At 41.5% G+C, this 12710-nt stretch overlaps 1 protein-coding gene across 1 annotated transcript in view; it reads right to left on the reverse strand.

Moving 5' to 3' along the window:
• Positions 1-852: 852 nt before the first annotated feature.
• MYLK4 (myosin light chain kinase family member 4) overlaps positions 853-12710 on the reverse strand; it is a 136683-nt gene continuing 124825 nt past the window's right edge. Inside the window, exons 10-12 of the mRNA XM_049882441.1 lie at positions 9515-9667; positions 4720-4798; positions 853-900 (exon numbers count right to left, since the gene is read on the reverse strand). Coding sequence (XP_049738398.1) covers positions 853-900; positions 4720-4798; positions 9515-9667 — 280 coding nt within the window. The remainder of the gene's footprint in view (positions 901-4719; positions 4799-9514; positions 9668-12710) is intronic.

Consider the following 12710-nt stretch of genomic DNA (forward strand, 5'->3'; position numbering starts at 1 on the left):
TTGGGAACCAATCCAGAACCACTCTCGGTACCAAATGTCTTAAGTTGGGTTCTCTAGAAGAGAGAAATCAGTGAAGTATACATACATAAGTGTATATATATATGTACACATATATATATACATACATAGAGAGAGAGAGAGAGAGAAGTCAAACCCACTGCCGTCGAGTCATTTCTGACACATAGCAACCCTATAGGACAGAGCGGAACTGCCCCATAGAGTTTCCAAGGAGTGCCTGGTGGATTCCAACTGCCGACCGTTTGGTTAGCAGACGCAGCACTTAACCACTACGCCACCAGGGTTTCCATAAATATATAGAGAGATTTATTTTAAGGAAATGGCCTATGCAGTTGTAGAGGCTGGCAAGTCCCAAATCCATAGGTCAGCCGTCAGGCTGGAGGCTTCTTTCTCATGTGGTTGCAGGGGCTGATAAATTGTTGAAAGGACTAAGTGAGATAGTTTGTGTACAGTTACCAGCACCTACTGACAATAGCCAAGGTTTATGGAGTACCTGGTATTTGTTAGGCCCTGGCCTCAGGGCTTTGCTTGTGTGGCTCAAAATATCTCATTTGAACCACATGACAACCTTAGGAAGCAATACTATTATCATCCCAATATGCAAATTAGGAACCTGAGGTTTCCCAGCCAGGAGATGGCAGAGCCAGGGAACAAACACAGTTGGTCTGAACTCAGAGCTCATCTCACTCCCTTAGCCAAAACGCTATCCTGCTCCCCACATGGTTTGTGCAACAAACGGCAGGGTTCTTTCTTGTTTCTCTCTCTAAGGCTTGTGCAGACACCTCTTTAGCCACAGATCTGAGACCAACCTTTCAAACGGGTTCTTTCCATAGACTATTTGGTCCCATGATTCTGGGCATCAGAGTAGCAATTCTTCTTCTTCTAGAAAAAGCAGAAGACATTTGGGGAAGGATCAGAGATTTTTCCGTCAGTTCCTGACTTCTAAGAAAACACTTGAATAAATAACTTGCTACTGAGTAGAAAATGTTCTTCAAAAGTGGCTCTTGAAGCCTACATAGTGGACAACTCCCAGACAAGTCCACTGACTTGGGTCCTGACTGCCTTCATAGTCCAGTTCAAACTTGTCCCTACCTCTCCCCATTTTTCCTCTGGTCCTTGCCACCACTATTCTTCCTTTTCACTTAGATCCAGGGCCAAAAAGCTTAATACCTAATTATACTCAAGTTTTACGCTTGTGTGTTTTGTTAACACTTCAGCAAACATTTACTATGTGCTTTCTAAGCACAAGAGTCAGGACTCATACGGGGTGCAGTGAACACAGAGGTGTCTGAAGCAGAAACTGCTTCTTCCAGAAGCTTTTAAATCTAGTAGACAAAAGCTAATTGAGTGTCACATAAAATCTAAGTGCTGCAAGAGAGATTCAAGAAGACAGAGAAAGGATTTCTAGTCTGGGGATTGAGAAAAGATGTCTTCAAGGAGGTGGCATTTGAAATAGGCCTTGGACGATAACCAGGATTAGGGCTGATACGGAGGGAGTATGGAGATAAGACTAGAAATCTCAGATTGGGCCATATTGCAGCAGGCCTTGACTGCTTGGTGTGTTTGGTTTGGTGTGGACAATGGGCAATCTGTTGATCAGGGAGTAACATGATCAGAGCTTTAATTAGGAAAATAATGATTTGATGGATTAGGGAACAAAATAAATGGAGGTTGAATATTAGCTTGTAGGTTATTAGTTCAATAAATGAGAAGAAGGGCTGAGATAAGGCAGTAGTATGGGGAATGAGAAGGAAGAGGGCTTATTAGTTCTGGGAGAAAAGAAACCACGTCATATTTATTCTTCTTCCCTCCCCTCCAAGCCCCAGATGAATTCTAATAAATTTTTACTTTGGGATGCTTCTCCCCACCCCAGGTTGACAGCTGTTTCTGATGGAAGATAGGTTATGTGTGGATGGTTAGGAAACAAAAGAAAGGCTGAGAACCACTACATGTCATCTTGAACAAAGTACAGAGGACGGAGAGTTTCAGTACCTTAATTTCTAAGAAGAAAAGAACCTTAAGTTTAGTGGCTGATTATAGGCACACTTAGTAGTTAAGAGAGAGCACTTGCTTTTAACAGTTTTATGACAATTAAAAGAGATAAATAAGAAGGCAGGTTGTTTTTATGTGCTGTCATGTTGGCCCCCAACTCATGGCAACCCCAGGCACAATAGAACAAAACACTGCAAAAGACTTTTAAAATAGAATTTCAGTTTAAATGGTAAATAGCTTTAGATAAAAGTTAAATTTTCAATGTAAAGTTAAATTCTGACTTTATGGAACATCTCAGAACTAAGATTATCCAAAAAATAAATCTGAAAAAATTGAGTCTCAATATATCAATGCAAAATAAACATATTAAGCTTGACTATTGGCTTTCGGAAAGACCAAAAATGTAAGGTAGAAGAAGAGTTCTGGAAGCATCACTCAGACCCCCTTTGCCCAGCAGCCAGTCACTGGGCTGGGTGTTCTGAGGCTCTGCTCTAGGATCAGAGCCAGACTGCCTGGGCTGCATGCTGGCTCTGTCACTGGGCAAGTTCTTAACCCCTCATCCTCAGTTCCCTCATCTGTGTAATGGCATAACAGTGCCTATTTCTTATGACTAGTATGAGAATTAAATGTGTTCATTTGCGTAGAGAAATTAGAACAGTGTCTAGCATATACAAACCACCAAACCCATTGCTGTCAAATTGATTCTAACTCATATCAGCCCTATAGGGCAGAGAAGGACTGTCCCATAGGGTTTCCAAGGCTATAATCTTTAGGGAAGCCGGTTGCCGCATCTTTCTCCTGTGGAGTAGCTGGTGGGTTTGCACTGCCAACCTTTCAGTTAGCAGCCAAGTACCTAAACACTGCACCATGAGGGCTGCTATTAATTACAACTTTAATGATAACAAACTAGATTTATAGAATGAAATTTGTTTTTCTAAAAAACATAAAACAAAAATCCTCACTATCCTTGAACTATCTGTTCACCTCACATACCAGCAGCTGGACGGAATAAACGAAAGGTGGTTTTTGTTGTTATTGTTGTTATATGGTTTTTAAAATATTTTTAAACTTCTAAAAATTTATAATGTCATTAATCATCTGCTGTGGTTTCTATATTGTCCTACCATGGCAAAGTGTTATTTAGACACCAATAAGCTTGGATAAAAATACATTGGTGGAAAATTGGCTCAAAATAGGCTGGTAACCCTAATAAGCAGTTTATGTAGTCTGGATGAGGTAGCAACTAGGTAATAAGCCTATTTTTATCTGACATCAGTACCAATTATCACAGAAGGTATATTCAGCCCACAAATAAAACTTAGTACTGATGCTAAATTTAGAATTATAAAGTTAATTTTAATAAAAACTTGGTGTGGAAAAAATGAGTACCTGAGCATAGTCATTCCGAGGTTTGTTGTTCTGTGAAAAAGTTCCACACCAAAGCAGTAGGCGGTGAGGGGCAAAGGTGGGAGAAATCAGAATGTACTGAACACCCACTGTGCCAGGGGCATGAGGGCAACCATTTAGCTTATGCTCACATCAGACCTGCCCCAAGGAGGCCTGAGGCAAGGCAGGAAGCATCAATTGCTGATCACCTCCACATTAATCCTGCCCAGCTGAATATCCTACATGTTTAATAAAGTTACTTGAATGTTACACATTTGTTTTGGTGTTATTAATACAATCCACAATTGTTAGGATGGAGACATAGAAGAGAAGACAGAGAAGCCAGATAGAAGACTACAGTAATTCGAGTGAGAGATATCCTAGTCCAGGATGGCCATGGGGATGGAGAGGATTGGACAGATTCCAGACGTAATTAGGGGACAGAATGTACAGAACTTGGAGATAAATTAAGTATGAGATGGGGGACGTGCTGAGGGAGAGGGGGGAAACAAAGAAGGTGCCCTGGGTCTGATTTAGGCTCCCAGGGACATCATTCCCTGAGAAAGGATTGTTTAGGATGAGGTGCAGTAGGGGAGATGAGTTTGGTTTAGGATTGAGGAGATCCAAGTGCATATGTCTAGTACACAGTTGGATATATGGATCTCAACCTTAGGAAAGAAATCTGTGATAAAGAGACAGAAGAGGGAGCCAGAATATAAATGGCAAGTTAAAGCAATGGAAGTAGGCTGAGATTTAGTTGTGAGAAGTTATTCCAGAGCATGGGCTTAATTATTCACAACAAATACTTCAGTTGTCTTTTTCAGCCTCCCCTAAGAGCCTTCTTCACATATACTTAGATGGGTATCTGGAAAGCTGAGTATTAGAGTGAAATTTTGGTTCCCAGAGCAGACTAAACCAAATAAGCACAGACTTAAGAATTCTGAATTCCATTTTAAGCAAGCATATTAGCATATATTTTCCAAAACTTTCTATGTTAACGTAGAAAGTGTGTGTGTGTGTGCGTGTGTACAGTACAGTACAATGATGTGATTCATGTCATAATGGATATAATGATTTAATAATAAATTTAATATTTAAACAGTTATGCCATAAATAATACTCTTGAGTAATATTAGCATGTTTTTTAATACAAAATGCTCTAAAAATGCATTTTAAGCAATTCAACAAGAGCACTAGATTTGAAGGCTGTGAGAAAAAGAATTAGAAAGAACTTCATCTAAGACATCTATGCCTCTAGCATGTGGTCACCAAAAGACTGAAGTCAACTTGACGAGAAGAGGAAAAATGACAAGACGTGGTCACCTGTGCTCTGAGTCTGGAGTGCAGCTTGTGTTCTGACAACCAAGGGTGCTTCAGAGCTTCACTTGCACTTATCCTCCAGCTAAAGGAAAAAGCAGAAGGTTGTTAGTGGGCATACCCAGTGAGGCTCTGCCTTTCAGAGGCCAGACAGCTGAATGTCAAATTTATCATCAATTCCACTCTCTCTGATTTGTGCATTATCAGTGATTGTGTGAGCGTCATATCCAATCAGGGTGACAACCCTGGAAGCGCAGGTAAGGCATATAACTCAAACTTTTTGTTAATTATGAACCTCTGCTTTCACATATAAGTAACCATTCTTGATGTAACCTCTGAGCTTCATAAATAGATCTATCAGTCAGTGGAAGAATAAATGTATATCGTCTTTGCAAAACAAAATGCTACAATGATTCTTGATTATTGCAAAATCAATTTATGTACTAAAACTTTTGAATGATATGTATTAATAACTGTCAAATTAAGAACTTTTGAATAGTTAAATATAGGGAAGTAGATGGAGAGTGGATATAACTATTAAGAGAGAGTACTTTAGTTAGATACCTTTAGGAAGAAACTATATCCTTTTGGAGCCAGAAAAATTTTGTATGAAAAACTTTTGTGAATAATAAAGGTTATGTTGTATCCTAATTCTAAACTTGTTTGGCATGCTAACATATATCACATTAAGCCAAATAACCCTTCAAAATAAAAAACTGTGGATGCAACAACCTGATGTTTGCTTTTGAAAAAATATCAAGAAAGTAGCTTCAAGCAGTGCATGAAACTTCACTTTGAAGGATTTCTTCATCAGATACCAAATATTTAAGCACAAGAGTTGAAGAGGAGATACTTTCCTTCAGTCAGTTAGAATTGGGGGGAAGGAAAGCTTAATATCCTGGTGACAACAGCACCATTAGTTGGACCCTATATGGGGAAAATACTAAATGATGAAGGAAGCATCAAAAGAAGATGGAAGGAATACACAGAGTCACTATACCAAAAAGAATTGGTCAACATCCATTTCAATAGGTAGCATCAGGAACCAATGGTAATCAAGGAAGAAGTCCAATCTGCACTGAACGCACTGGCGAAAAACAAGGCTCCAGGAATTGACAGAATATCAATTGAGATGTTTCAACAAATGGAAGCCATGCTGGAAGTGCTCACTTGTCTATGCCAAGAAATTTGGAAGACAGCTACCTGGCCAACCAACTGGAAAAGATCCATATTTATGCCTATTCCTAAGAAAGGTAATCCAACTGAAAGCGGAAATTATCGAGCAATATCATTACTATCACACACAAGTAAATTTTTGCTGGATATCATTCAAAAGTGGGTGCAGCAGTATATTAATAGGGAACTGCCAGAAATTCAGGCCAGATTCAGAAGAGGATTCAGAACCAGGGATATCATTGCTGATGTCAGATGGATCCTGGCTGAAAGCAGAGAATACCAGATGGATGTTTACCTGTGTTTTATTGACTATGCAAAGGCATTGGACTGTGTGGATCATAACAAATTATGGATAATATTGCAAAGAATATGAATTCCAGGACACTTAACTGTGCTCATGAGGAACCTGTACATAGATCAAGAGGCAGTTGTTCAGACAGAACAAGGAGATACTGCGTGATTTAAAGTCAGGAAAGGTGTGCGTCAGGGTTGTATCCTTTTGCCATACCTGTTCAATCTGTATGCTGTGCAAATAATCCAAGAAACTGGACTACATGAAGAAGAATGGGGCATCAGGATTGGAGGAAGACTCATTACAACCCACGTTATGCCGATGACATAACCTTGCTTGCTGAAAGTGAAGAGGAGTTGAAGCACTTACTGATGAAGATCAAAGACCATAGCCTTCAATATGGATTATACCTCAACATAAACAAAAATTCTCACAAGTGGACCAATAAGCAGCATCATGACAAACAGGGAAAAGATTGAAGTTGTCAAGGATTTCATCTTACTTGGATCCACAATCAACAGCCATGGAAGCAGCAGTCAAGAAATCAAAAGACGCATTGCATTGAGCAAATCTGCTGCAAAAGGCCTCTTTAGAGTGTTGAAAAGCAAAGATGTCACCTGACCTAATCCATGGTATTTTCAATTGCATCATATGCATGTGAAAGCTGAACAATGAATAAGGAAGACCAAAGATGAATTGACACCTTTGAACTGTGGTATTGGTGAAGAATATTGAATATATCATGGACTGCCAAAAGAACAAACAAATCTGTCTTGGAAGAAGTACAACCAGAATGCTCCCTAGAAGCAAGAATGGTAAGACTGCATCTTACATACTTTGGACATGTTGTCAGGAGGGATCAGGCCTTGGAGAAGAACATCACGCTTAGTAAAGTAGAGGGCTATTGAAAAAGAAGACCCTCAACGAGATGGATTGACAAAGTGGCTGCAACAATGGGCTCAAGCATAACAATGATTATGAGCATGGCGCAGGGCTGGGCAACATTTCATTCTGTGATACATAGGGTCGCTATGAGTCAGAGCTGACTTGATCATACCTAACAACAACATATGGGCAGAGGTAATAAAACAAAATCTCCAATCCTTAGCCAATTTCAGTTGAAGTGAGATTCTGTTCCATATCACAAATTTTCAGTATTGAACCCCCAGAAGCATCCTAACAGCTGATTTTGCTTGCTGAAAATTATTATTCCTCCACCTGATCATGTCAAACTTTTAAAAATTGACTGTTTAAAAGTTAGCAATAAAACTGTACTAATCATTACATTTTTCATAAAAATTTCAGTCTTATTTTTGTACTCCAGAACTTTATTCCATGATGGTGATATTTGGCTCTGGTCCTAGATTCATTCAAATACCAGTCCTAACAGTGAGGCTTCACTTCACCCCAGGGTGTATTTGATGCTTCTGTGGAATCTAAGGACACCCCCTGACTGGAGGAGTGGGCAGGGCAGGGTCTGCTCTGACCTAGCCGTGGGACTGCCTCACTGCACTCAGGCTCAGTTTCCTCGCCTGTAAAACAAAGAAAACAATAGCCATGCACCATAGGATTATCTGAAGGATTAATTCACAAGATGCATAAAAGACTCTCAGTAAATGTGGGCTTTTCATCTTCCAAGGATACTGTAACGTTGACATTTTCCATCTGTTTACTGCCTGGGCTACAGGTAAAACTTGTTGTCATAGAGTCAATTCTAAAGCATAGTGACTCTGTAGGACAGAGTCGAACTGCCCCATAGGGCTTCCAAGGCAATAGCCTTTACAGAAGCAGACTGCCATATCTTTCTCCCACGGAGTGGTTGGTGAGTTTGAGCTGCGCCGACCTTTCAGTTAGCAGCCGAGTGTTTAACAACTGCACCACCAGGGCTCCTTTCCTGGGCTACAGTGATGTGCAAATAATATTAACAATAGTAACATTACTGTTATTGTGCCTTTCCTTTAAGGATAAAGAACACAACCCACTGATTTCAAGTCAATTCCAACTTATAGTGACCTTATAGAACAGAGTAGAGCTGCCCCAATCCAAGGAGCAGTTGGTGGATTCAAACTGTCAGCATCTTGGTTAGCAGCTGTAACTCTTAATCAGGGCAGCACCAGGGCTCCGTAAACACAAATAAAAAAAAAACATTGCCATCAAGTCAATTCCAACTCAAAGATAAACACAAAAAAAACAAGTATCTGTTAATTGCCCCTCTTCTCAGCGTGACTAGGTCCTCTTCACCCTTTGGACTCAGTTCTGGCCCTTCTTAGCGTGACTAGGTCCTCTTCACCCTTTGGACTCAGTTCTGGCCCTTGTCAATACACTCTACCTTTGCTTTTATTAGATAGTAAGTTACCTAAAGCGGGGACTGGACTTCGTACATCTTTTCTCGACACCCCAGATGCTTTTCCTGGCATATAATAGATAATCAATTGCATGCTGGAATGAATGAAGCTCCTGAGAGTCAGGTACTGGGCCAGACTATTACACATGCCGCATCCTCTGACCCCTGTGTACCCTCCTATCTATTGGTGTGGTCATGTTTATTAATGACTTAAAAGCCGTAAAGATAATAAGCAAAAAACGGTATCTGAATATTATCTACCATGATATGTTTTCAGTATAAAACAACCTCAAGCAGCGTGTTCGACAGGTGAGTCACAATGTCCTTTCTCCTCTGTAATTCTAAAATGCAAGCCCCTATATGTCTATATCACTGTTTTTCACCCACTGAAAGTTGAATCAATGAGGCTTTGGCATGACAGAAAATAGAAGGTAATGTGACACCTATGGTTATGGGTATGGACTTGGGGGAAGGGGGCCTTGTGTTTGATCATTAGCTCTGCTGCTTACTACCATATGATCGTAGGCAAATTACTTAGTGTCTCTGTGCTTCATCCATAAAACAGTAATGGTCATCTATCACCATCATTAATGATTAAAAGAGATAATGTCTATAAAACGCTTGGCACAGTCTGGTACATAATAAGCTCTCAAATGAAATGGTAGCCAAGTTTTCAGTTACACAGAACATATATGTGCTTCTAAAAGGTGAAAAGGACCATTGTAGCAATAACTTACCCCAAGCTCTTCATTTTGTTGGTGAGTAAACTGAGGCCAAGAGAGGCCTTGCTTGCTGGAGCCTCGTATGGAAAGGCAGAAGGAGGGAAGCTTTTTGGCAGCCCCATTCAAGCCTAATGACCAAGTAGTCCCGATCTCAGGAGACCAGGGACATCACATTACTTCTATCTACAACTCTGCACTGAACACCACAGCAAATCAGGGGCTCCTCGACCTAAGTCTAACCACGAGCACGGACTGAACCCGGCTTACCTCTTTTCCTTAATCAGGAGCTTGGAGATGAACTCCCGGGCCTCCTCTGAGACACCCTGAAATTCTTCATCCTCCAGGTCCCACCTACAGGCCAGGATGTTGCTCAGTGTCTCTGCATCATTGTCACCTAGGAAAGGTGACAGGCCACTAAGCCTAGAAGACAGAGGAGCCAGGGTGAGTGTTTTAGACAACATCCAACCCTGTGAAGAAGACAGGCTGCTTTCCTAAACCACCTAATAAGTAAGGATACTTTTATAATACATTATTGCAATCAAGAAAATGCTTACTCCCCTCCCCTAGCCCCGAATCAAACCACCGCAGCAATGGGGACAGCAGTCACAGAAGTGGAGCCTGAAGGAAGAATACCACTTTCTCCTACAAGCAAAGTGCTGTCACACACAGGCAGCTAAAGCCAGGTGTCCCCTCGGAGCAGGAAGCTGGCAGCATTCGCTTAGGCTAGCAGGACACAGTTTTTTGTTCTTTTTTTTTTTAAAAGATTGCTTTTAGCGCTTTAGGTGTTGCCCTAGGTGTTAAAGTGTTGAGTCAAGGGAACATAATTCACTGTCCTTGCACCCATGGGAACTCAGAGAGTCTAGAAACTACCCAGGTATGGTAAAATGTTACTTTAAAATTTTTTTTACTGTGGTAAAACAAGTATTACAAAACCTTTGCCATTTTAACCACTTTTTAGTGTATAACTTAATGACATTAATTACATTCACATGTTGTGCTGCCATCACCACTACCCATTTTCAAATGTTTGTCATCCCACTAAACAGAAACTCCAAGTCCCTGGGTTGTACAGATGGTTAAAGTGCTCAGCTGCTAACCAAAAGTTTGGAGGTTCAAGTCCACCCAGAGACATCTTGGAAAAAAAAAACCTCACAATATCCTTCCCAAAGGTCACAGCCATTGAAAACCCTATGGAGTACAGTTCTACTCTGACACACATGGGGTTGCTACAAGTCAGGATCCACTCAACAGCAACTGAAAAACAGAAACTCAGTACCCCTTCAGCAGTAACTCCCATCTCCCCTCCCCTCAGCCCCTGTAACCACTAATAAACTCTGGTCTATGCAGTTGCCTGTTCTGGATATTTCGTATAAGTGGGATCATACACTATTTGTCCTTTTGTGTCTGATTTATTTCACTCAGCATAATGTTTTCAAAATCCATCCATGTTGTAGCAGGTATAAGAAGACCTGGTGGTACAGTAGTTAAATTGCTTAGTTGCTAGCCAGAAAAGGTCAGCTGTTCAAATCTACCAGTTGATCCACAGGAGAAAGATGTGGCAGTCTGCTTCTATAAAGATTTCAGCCTTGGAAACCCTATAGGGCAGTTCTACTCTGTCCGGTGGTGTCACCAGGATTGGTGTCACCCAGTGTGGTACGTCATGACATCACCCCCTCACACTGATTACTACAATATTGTGGCTAAAACGCCAGAAATTTTGACAAAGTCGGCGACTATAAAAGCACCAGCAGCAATGAAAAGAGTGAGTGCTTGTAACATGTGTGGACTAAATCATGTGATTCAAAGTGTCACTGTAATTGGGTAATAATGACAGCTCTAACCCAAGTACGTTAGAAGGCTCAAAAGTAAATTAGCATAGAGTTCTAGCCTTGTACGTATACCAGGACACGTAAGCTGGGCTTATGAAAACATTTTTTGTTCTTATAAGTAACTACATGGATTTTTTATTAAAAAATAATAAATTTCGAGGCAGGGGCAAATGGCAGAGTACTCAGATGATTCATGTGGTCCCTCTTACAACACAGACCTGAAAAAAACAGGTGAGTCAATTATATATGACCATCTAGGAGCCCTGAACATCAAAGGCAAAGTTGAGGAATAGGACTGAGCAGCAGAGGGAGGGAGAGACAGTTCAGAAGCAGCAAGGAGTTGCCAGACCTGACCCAGCAGGAACTGGCACCTTGCAGGCTAGGTCGGTTGGCATGCACAGTGAGGCAAGCAGTGGCACTCGGGATGCGTTTTCCACATTGGGAGAGACCGAGCAGCAGAGAGCCTGCTCAGCCACCCAGAACCAGCAAGAAGCGGCACTCGATCAGCAAAAGATAAGTACATGTGTCTAACCAACCACGAGGAGCAAAAAAACACACCCTTAGGGAAGAACTGGTCTCCAATTTACCTGCCCCCTTCCTGCTCTACACCAGGTCCAGGCCAGCTTCAGCGATTGCCACATTCCTGGGCCAGAAGTAGGACCCATCGTGCACCCTTAGCCATTCTCCCAGCATTAGAGAAGGAACAAAGTAACAAACAGGAAAAAATAATCTGCCAGCTCCCCTAAGCCAGGAACTCAGGGAAAACACAGCCCCTTTGCCTAAACACAGGCGTAAATGGTCCACGGACTTTGAATGCCTTTCACTCCTACATAGGCCTGAGTGGGCCCATTTCAACAGCATAGGCCCTCCTTAGCACAGTACAACAGGGTATATACCTGAAGCCTATTTTCAACTATATCAGCTATAAGGCAGTATGGCAGATTCATGACATTTGACACCACCCTGCCTATTAAGTAGGGTCCTCACCTACCCACATCAGGGACCAGAGAACTGGTGGCTCTACCCATGCCACCTAGCAATCCACAACAGGGGTCCAAGCATAAGTGGTGCCTCCCAATCCTTACAACCAACAGCACTGGGTACCCATAGTTGGGCTGCAAAACCCACCCATCTACATGCTGTAGAGAACAGGATGCTCTTTCCTCCCAGACACTCAGAGGCAGCTGTCAGCCCCCTGCATTTTTCAGTGCATGCCCCTATACTGCAGCCAGATACCTGTGCCTACTCCAATCATCCCTGCGAGTCTAATTCTGTAGGTGAGAGCCTGCACCAAGCATTTGGTGACCGAATACCTGGACACCTAAGCTGAATCCATACTAGAAAAGTAAACAGACTCCTGGGCTCACATACCTAGTAACAGCTCTAACCACCTGGTGACAGGATGTGAGAGCTTCAAAGATGCCCATAATCAAACTAGCTCACACAACCAGCCTATCTGAGCATATCAAAACAAAACAGAACAAGAAGCTAGGACACAGTAAGCAAACCTAAAATAAATAAACATAATAACTTATTGATGCCTCAGAGACAACAGTCAATATCAAATTACATAAAGAGGCAAACCATGATGGATTCAGGAAGTGACCAAAACAAAGAATCAAAAAACTTTCCAG

The sequence above is a fragment of the Elephas maximus genome, chromosome 1 (genome assembly GCF_024166365.1).
Source record: "Elephas maximus indicus isolate mEleMax1 chromosome 1, mEleMax1 primary haplotype, whole genome shotgun sequence".
NCBI classification, from domain to species: Eukaryota; Metazoa; Chordata; class Mammalia; order Proboscidea; family Elephantidae; genus Elephas; species Elephas maximus.